Genomic DNA, 8,854 nt, shown 5'->3' with positions numbered 1-8,854 from the left:
TCTACCTGAGACTCCCCTAGTATATATATCTCCTATTCCTCATCATTGTAATTGTTCAATTGAATCAATACAATATTCAGTTCTCATCAGAAATATATAGCACGACCATTTGTAATTGAATCCCGGCAATTTAGTCGCATGGCAATCACAGACAAGAAAGGTTCTGTTACACTTTCATGGTGACTTCATCCGACACTGCTGCAATTCCAATTATCCCAAACAAAACCCAATATCTTTTCCGGGGAAAAAGCTCCGATTCCACAGAATCCCAGCATTTGAATCTGAAGAAAACAATGAAAACAAACTCAAAACGGAAAAAATTCCTGCAAATTTTCGTGTATTGTCTGATGGTGTACGCTACTAGAGCGCATGATTACGAAGGTTCAGATAGCCATAAGGAGGCGCCGGCGGAGAATAGCTGTAACGGAATTTTTCTGTCGTATACTTTCGTCGAGAGAGAAAAAGAGTTTCCCCACATAAAGAACGCAAACGGACAACCTTGGGCCTTTAAATCCACTGCCACAATCCTCAACGCCGGCATGTTCGATTTTGGGCTTTAAATCCACTGCCACAATCCTCAACGCCGGCATGTTCGATTTTGGGCTTTAAATCCACTGCCACAACCTTGGCCTTATAGATTTTGGCTTCAGATTTCCAGTGTCTAATCTTTTTTATTATCAGTATATTCTTGCTATAGTATACAAAGATTGATGAAACACAAATTCAAGATTCATCAACTATGAACCAGGTAAACCAGACCTCACAAGAGTGATTATCGAACCAATTACTTGACCAATTAGACTATGCTTACTCCTTTAAATTGAATTCCTATAATTATTAAAGTCAGTAAGTCATACTAAGCCATTTAAATGATTTTTTTTAAAAAAAAAAATTGTGACAGTAGCAAACACATCCTTGCATACCAATTTGGACCTGCCAATTGATCTGCTGCATTTTCAACGTGGCGAAAGCTAAGGAATTAATTTGAAGTTCACTTTTATTAAAAACAAGTACTCCGTATTTTTTAAAATTTTATTTTATACATTAGGCTTCCGGCTTGTGTGATTGTGTCAGGTTATAATTATTAGGGAAAAGGGTCAAATAAGCCCTCCAACTTTACCTAAGGAGTCAATTAGGCCCCTGAACATTTTAAAGTAGCAATTAAACCCATCAACATTGTATTTTGATGCAAAAAAGTCCATAAGCCTATTAATGACCTATGATCACAGGTCATTAAGATTCCGGTCAAATTTTCGGCACACTCAGGCTATATTCCGGCACAAAACCCAGTGGTTGCCTTCTCCAGTGAGTCACCGGCGACCGTCGAACGGTCGCCCTTGACTTTTGTGCCGGAATATGGGTGCTGAAAATTTGACCGGAATCCTAGTGACCTGTGATCACAGGTCATTAACAGGTTTATGGACTTTTTTGCATCAAAATACAATGTTGATGGGTTTAATTGCTACTTTAAAATGTTCAGGGGCCTAGTTGACTCTTTAGGTAAAGTTGGAGGGCTTATTTGACCCTTTTCCCTAATTATTATTATGATTGTTAATATTTATGTATATGTCATGCGATATGCATGTCTATGAACAACAAGCCAAGTTAAAAATAGGAATAAGGGTCAAATAGGCCACCGAACTACACACAAAATTGCAGTTAAGCCATCAAACTCAAAAATAATGCAATTGAATCCGTAAACTACACAAATTCATACAAATTAATTCAAAGTGACTTGTTTGATTTGATCTTCCGGTTACTAACTTTAAAAAAAATGTTTTAAAATAATTTTAAATAAAAAAAAATTTAAAAAAAAAAAGGAAGATCCGGCCGGAGACTAATCGTCCCCGGCCGGCAGTTCCTTTTTTTTTTCTCTCTCTTAAATTTAATTTTAATTAATTATTTTATTTAAAATTATTTTAAAATATTATTGTTAAAGTTGGTAACAGGAAGATCAAGTCAACAAGTCACTTTGGATTAATTTGTATGAATTTGTGTAGTTTAGGGATCCAATTGCATTGTTTTTGAGTTTGATGGCATAGTTTCGTGTGTAGTTCGGTAGCCTACTTGACTCTTATTCCTTAAAAATATGACAGGGAAATAAATAATAAACATGTTCTAGAAAGCAGTCAACCGTATCAATTTGCAAGTGCACTGTCAGTTGTGCCATAACTGCCGTCTTCAAAAAAAAAAAAAAAAAAAAAAAAAAAGGTCAAAATAACTACTCCGCATATTTTTTTTTTCTTTTCCAATCATTTTTCTTGCACGTTTTTTAAATTAAACCCGTTGTACCCCACCCCTTCCCTCCCCCAAGATGCTTTATATATAGTTGTTAATTATTTGTCTTTAAGCGACAACAACTATTGTTTGTTTTATTATATATGTGCTCAAATATAAATCTAGTAATACTATATATACTAATGCTAAGCTAAAGTTTTAATCGACATCTTATATGAAAATGGAAATCAGAAGTGTAATGAATTGATGTTAATTTTGTGAATTTTGAGTAACTTTATTATCGAGAACATGTCATTAGCTTCTTACAAGTATGTCGTCGGTTAAGTACATTTTGAGTGATATATGTAAATTATTACATGCCCTTGACTTCCTAATGGCTAAACTATATATGATTAACAATGAATGGACAAGCAATTACATACAAACATTCACAATTTTACAAGTAATGTTTGAAGACGAAGCTCCACATGCTATTGGATGTAACGAGAAAGAGGATGATGATGGACCTTGACACTATCAAAAAAGAAGTAACATGCACAACTAAAGGGGATCCCTGGGTGAGGCGAGATCAAGATACCCACACTACTGAAGAGTAATTTGGTTCCTTGCTAGGATAACTTTACAAGAAAACGGTAAAATATCCTAGATCTAACAATGAATTAAATACATACGAATTTTACTATTTTATATATATATAAAATATGTTGGTAATAAATGAAATAACTACTGATGGGTAAGAATAAGGGATTCTAGCCGACAAGTGGTCGACATGGTCAACCTATGTTTTTAGAATATATCTGAGGCTCGAACTCACCCCTTGCATATGGGAGTGTAACCGGATGCCACTAGACCACAAAACAACTCTGTTATATATACTCTGTTCTAACTTGTATATAAATCATGAAAAAGAGATTGTAAAAGGTTCTCAATTTTGAATACACACTCTGTTACACTCTCAAACACTTGCCATTTTAAGGTTTAAGTTAGCTAACCATTCACTTTCATAGTCATGAAACTATCACTAACGATAATTTAAATTTTTTCGTTGATGAATTTAATTTTCTATATGGTATGAGGATGAGTACATACCTACACGGAATAGGAAAAAACCTTTAACGCTTTATTTAAGTAGTGATTGGATCACAAAAATAAATTTAAACATTAAATGCATTCATATAATGCACAATATATATTTTCATCAAGATTAATATATATTCTTCCTCTAATGGTAGTGATGGTAGTTTGTTCATAGGATATGTTTTCAGGTGGTCCTAACTCCTAATAATCACATTTTTTCTATGGTACATACGTGGACTTTGTTGAATTTTCTTTCAAGACATAACTCCTTATTAGTGCTCGTGTTTTAATTGTGTTACTTCACATGCTTTCTAATGCTTAATTATTACTTGTATTCGGGTCGGGGTAAATGGACAACTTTAGTTAAATTACTCGGGCTGATGATTTTATAATCACAATGTTTCAAATTCGAATCTAAGTGAAAACAATCCATTAGTGAATTTAGTTTATCTCTTGCATGGATTTACACAATACACATTCACGGACTCCCTAATTTCATTGAGCTAACTACTCATTATATGTAAGTACAGTTTGGTATTGATAATTTATGAGCTTTGAACTAAATTTGGAAACAGAAAGATCTAAGAAATTATAGTTTCAAAGTTGCGTCGGCAAATACGATGTCATCCAAACATGGAACCTCCGTGCGACATACGATTCCGATAATTATCTCAACTCCTATAATGTGATCCACAAGCACAAACCCTACTATGTTCCCTTCAAGTTTTTGAATCAATGTCAACATCGTTTACCGTTCAGTTGTTATAATCGCTTCTGGACCATGCCATTCATCGTCACGACGTCACGTGGCATTGGGTGCACCTGTGCAATTTTGATTTGTTAGACCTTATTAATTTCGAAAAAGATAATGCTACTTGTACTTATTAATTCGATCTACTCTTGATTTTTACACTTTCTTTGAGACCCACAGAATGAGGACAACTTATCAATAGTTCTCATGTACGTCATTGAGCAAAAGTGATGAAGTAATGATTGAAACTCTATATAGTCCATATATATATATCATGCAACTTGCGCGCATAGCTAATGGATTAGGAAAAAATAATTAATTGACTGAATTGATAAATTTTAATTAATTGTTTTTAATCAAAATTTCAATTCAATTCATGGTAAATGATTTTTTAAAATTTTAATTATTGATTAATTCTATTTGGAAGTGTCGATTAATTGATTAAAGAAAGCTAAAAATAAAAATAATAAAATAATAAAAAAAGAAGAAGAAGAAGAAGAACATGTTTTCTTATTAACAAAACATGAAACATGCCAAAAAAAAAAAAAAAACATGAATCGTGCCAGTAAAGAATTGAAAAGGAAGAAAAATGTATTAGACGTGTGATGATATATATTTGGTTGTTGTAATTTTGTATTTTTATTAGCATATAGTTCCGCCTTCGTACATATATAGCTTGCAGTCACACATGCATCATCGTAACGAGCACTCTCTATGAGAGAGCAGCCAAATTAATGAGAGAGTCGTTTATTGAACATTTTAATTTTAGTTAATATGAATAAATTAGGTTAATTTATTTTCTTGTAATATTTAATTTACTAGATACAATTACAAGATAGATTTATTTAGAGCATTCTTTCGAATAGCAATTACGAATTTTTTCATAAATTAAAGTGTCATAAAATATACATTAACATATTCAATAAAAATAAACATTGTTATTTACCTATATATCGAATGTAGTGTATGTAATTGTATTGTCTAGGCTAATTTAAACCAACGTTTGAGAAAGAAGGTTATGATAAAAGAGTAACCGAAGGAAATATATTCGTTGATTATCTTAAAAACTTCAGTATTTAAAAAAAAAAAAATCGAAGTAAGATTTTATGTTACTATATTAATGGGAAAATATAGTATCAACCTCGAAGACCACCCTCAACATAGAGAATCGTATTTGTTTAAACCGGATTGTGACTTGACCCATCCCATAACTGTAATTCCGTGTTCCTACAAAATTTCATGAAATTGCAATTCTATTGTTTGGTTAGAGGGAATGCAATTCTGTAGAATTGTAATTACATGGTGAATTACTATTTTACCATTCTTATTATTATATAAGGGTATTTCAGTCTTCATTCACTTTTTTCTTGTTTCAATTCTCAATCATTCTATTCCTACCTACAAACAATGTAATTTAAATTCCACTTTATTCTTTTCTTACCGAATTATAATTTTTCTCTCCTAATTTCCTCATTCTAACCAAAAATCCCGTATATGTTTAAAGAATTTGAATTATATAAGATAGAATATCTCTTTTAAATATTGAGTCCAAAAAATATGCACTCGTGTCAATTTTATTTAGGAATAGTTTAGAATAGAATTCCTTTTTGGACTACAACGTGGAAAATGTTTTATGTATAAACATTTTTCCTCGAACATCATGTGTTTCCAGTCGCAGTCAATCCAGTCATATACGCTAATACGCATGCCGCGGCAAGCGCGTAAAGTTGGCGACTGAGGTGTATATAATGGCCTATTCTCTCCAGTCATTTAGCCACAACCACAGACTCTCGATAAACCATCACCTTCAAACTTCAAACTTCAATCTGCTTTTTTTTCTCACAAGCAAAAAAAAACGCAACAATAATGTTGGCTAAAAACGCAGTACTACCACGAAACCTTAGTACCGTTCATTATCATCATCGTCAACAAAAGCTTCGTAAAACCGAGATTACTAACGCCATAGCCGGCGCCGGCGGTGCCCGTGTTTCCACGCCGAACAAACTTTCCTTCGACCAGGCTCGTCGTCTGATGACAGCCACGGAGACTTTATCCTGGAAACAGATTGATGATGAGAAGCTGGCCTGGCCACCTTCTTTGGGTACTGATGGAAAGTTTGGGATTTATGGAGGGAAGTTTGTGCCGGAGACACTCATAGCTTCTTTGAGTAAGCTGGATCAAGAATTTAACTGCGCTTTACAGGATCCCAACTTTCAGGTTAGTCTATACTATGTATTGGTAAACCTGTCTTGTAACCCGTAAAAAATTACAAGGATCAGTCTAGATTGCACTTAACTGACCAGCTCAAACTAAAAAAAAGTCAATAAACTATCCTAATTGAAGTCAAACATGTAATCTCATGCCTATAATACATGTAAATAGTTTAATCAACTTGGCTGGATTACCCAAATTGAACAACCTTGATTTTATGAAAGAATGGTGATAAGAATTAATCAAATTGGTTTGTTTATATTGCAGAAAGAGGTTGAAACTGCTCTGAGGGACTACGTGGGACGGGAGACTCCATTATACTTAGCTCAGAGGCTTACGGACCACTACAAAAGCCAGAACAACGGAAAAGGACCGGATATTTATCTAAAGAGGGAGGATCTGAACCACGGCGGAGCTCACAAGATCAACAACGCCATCGCACAGGCAATTCTAGCGAAGCGGTTGGGCCGGAAAAGCGTGGTGGCTGCCACCGGCGCCGGCCAGCACGGTGTCGCAACCGCCGCTGCATGCGCGAAACTGGACTTGGAGTGTACGGTTTTCATGGGGAATTTAGATATGGAGAGGCAACCGTCTAACGTGGTCCTCATGAAACATCTTGGTGCTAAGGTACATTACTGTCGGTTGGTTTATTGTTATTTTGGTTGTAGACAACATACATACATTATTTCAAAAAGTACGACAAACATATTCTTATCCTTAAAGTGACTTTTGGTTCATAAAATGTTAGATTACTTTAGAGAATGTTAGATTGTTGACAATATTAGATAATTGAGAATGTTATATTTCTGTGTTTGGTTTGATAAGGCAATTGTAATAAGATAAATTGATTAAAATGTCAAAAATTCAAAATTAGTGATAAAATAAGGGAATGTATGTGAGATTACCTAAGAAAGAAATTGAAGGATATCTCACACTTCCTTTCAATAGCTAAAAGTTTCATGTAAATGTTATGTTATATTTCTTGGAAAAAAATTACACAACCTGAACCAAATAGGATAATCTTATATTCCCAAACAAATATAATCTTAGTTGCATTATTTTATATAACTTGAACCAACCCGTCTGAGATTTATGAGTTTTACTTTTGACATTAAACTTATGATTATATGTAGGTGAAAGCCGTAGAGGGGAATTTCAAGGATGCAATGTCGGAAGCGATCAGGGGGTGGGTAGGGGACTTAGAGACGGCGTATTTCCTGTCGGGGGCGGCGGTGGGGCCGCATCCATGTCCGACCATGGTTCGCGAGTTTCAGGCCGTGATCGGGAAAGAGACGAGGAAGCAGGCGATGGAGAAGTGGGGTGGGAAGCCCGACGTGTTGGTGGCGTGTGTCGGCAGCGGCTCAAACGCACTGGGACTCTTCCACGAGTTCATCGGAGACGCCGACGTCAGGATGGTCGGAGTTGAAGCCGCCGGCGTTGGGTTAGACAGCGGCAAGCATTCCGCTACTTTAAATAAAGGAGAGGTCGGAGTCTACCATGGCGCAATGAGCTACCTTTTGCAGGATGAAGAGGGCCAAATCATTAGACCATATTCAGTTGGTGTTGGGTAAGTCATCATCAACAACCTAACTAAACACTTATTCCTTAACCTAAAGTCAAGTTGGCCAGACATTCAGACTTTTTAAGTTTGACTAACGACTTATTAACTTTCATATTTGAACCATTATCACTCATGAATTTGAACTTGCAGATTGGAATACCCTTCGGTTAGTCCCGAGCTGAGTTTTCTTAAAGACACTGGGCGTGCAGAGTACTATACAGTCACCGACAAGGAAGCCATAGAAGGTAATTAAACAACTAGCTAGCTACTCCATATACATAACATATATATCAGTGGCCGGAAATATAAAGTTTGCCGTTTCTTTTTTGTGCAGCATACAAAAGGCTATGCCGATTAGAAGGGATATTTCCAGCCTTAGAGTCCTCCCATGCATTGGCATTTCTTGAGAAACTTTGCCCTACTTTACCCGACGGCACAAAGGTGGTGGTTAATTGCAGCGGCCGTGGAGATAAGGATGCCGCCACTGTCTTCAACTACTGAGGACCACGTACATGCAGTAACAATGAATAAATGAAGCGATAATTATTTTAGTTTGTATTATATAGGTTGGCAATAATTCTTATGGTAGTAGCAGTAGTTTTTTTTTTCGGATAATATTATTAAATGTAAATATCTCTAATCAATAAGATATAACTTCAGAAGATTAGTCATTAGTACTACTTTATAATATTTGGGTAATCTGGAATAATATTATATTTGTAACAATCATCTTTTATTATTAACTTATAAATCCTAATTCAAAATAATCTTCACATTTGTTGACATATTCTATACTTACCGAATATATGTGACTGTAAATAAATTGAAGACACATAATATTTTAACAAAATATTATGTCTATAGTTAATTAACATGTTATTTTAGAATTTTTCTCAGTTTAAGAAGTTACTTTCCTCGTAAAATATTTTCTATCCAAGAAAATATGCTTTGCATGTCCCATATCTGGCTACCTTGAAACCCACTCTTTTTTTTGTCTTTCCTTATTGAGAGAAGAT

General features: G+C 34.8%; 1 protein-coding gene across 1 annotated transcript; it reads left to right on the top strand.

The window, feature by feature from the left end:
• The first annotated feature begins 5,851 nt into the window (after window positions 1-5,851).
• Window positions 5,852-8,528, top strand: LOC116028581 (tryptophan synthase beta chain 1-like). Its single transcript, XM_031270336.1, has 5 exons — window positions 5,852-6,283; window positions 6,545-6,904; window positions 7,411-7,844; window positions 7,989-8,083; window positions 8,173-8,528. Exons 1-5 carry the CDS (start codon window positions 5,933-5,935, stop codon window positions 8,337-8,339), a joined length of 1,407 nt encoding a protein of 468 aa, XP_031126196.1. The 5' UTR covers window positions 5,852-5,932; the 3' UTR covers window positions 8,340-8,528.
• Window positions 8,529-8,854: the final 326 nt, after the last annotated feature.

Source organism: Ipomoea triloba, chromosome 9, assembly GCF_003576645.1.
Source record: "Ipomoea triloba cultivar NCNSP0323 chromosome 9, ASM357664v1".
NCBI lineage: Eukaryota > Viridiplantae > Streptophyta > Magnoliopsida > Solanales > Convolvulaceae > Ipomoea > Ipomoea triloba.
The sequence above is the reverse complement of the archived record's forward strand: the minus strand, read 5'-3'. Positions and strand labels throughout refer to the sequence as shown.

Bases quoted from the DNA above. Each gene is read 5' to 3' on its own strand.
- LOC116028581 (XM_031270336.1), top strand. From the start codon at position 5,933: ATGTTGGCTAAAAACGCAGTACTACCACGAAACCTTAGTACCGTTCAT. The intron at 6,905-7,410 runs GTACATTACTGT...GATTATATGTAG, and splicing joins TGAAACATCTTGGTGCTAAG to GTGAAAGCCGTAGAGGGGAA. The intron at 8,084-8,172 runs GTAATTAAACAA...TTTTTTGTGCAG, and splicing joins CGACAAGGAAGCCATAGAAG to CATACAAAAGGCTATGCCGA.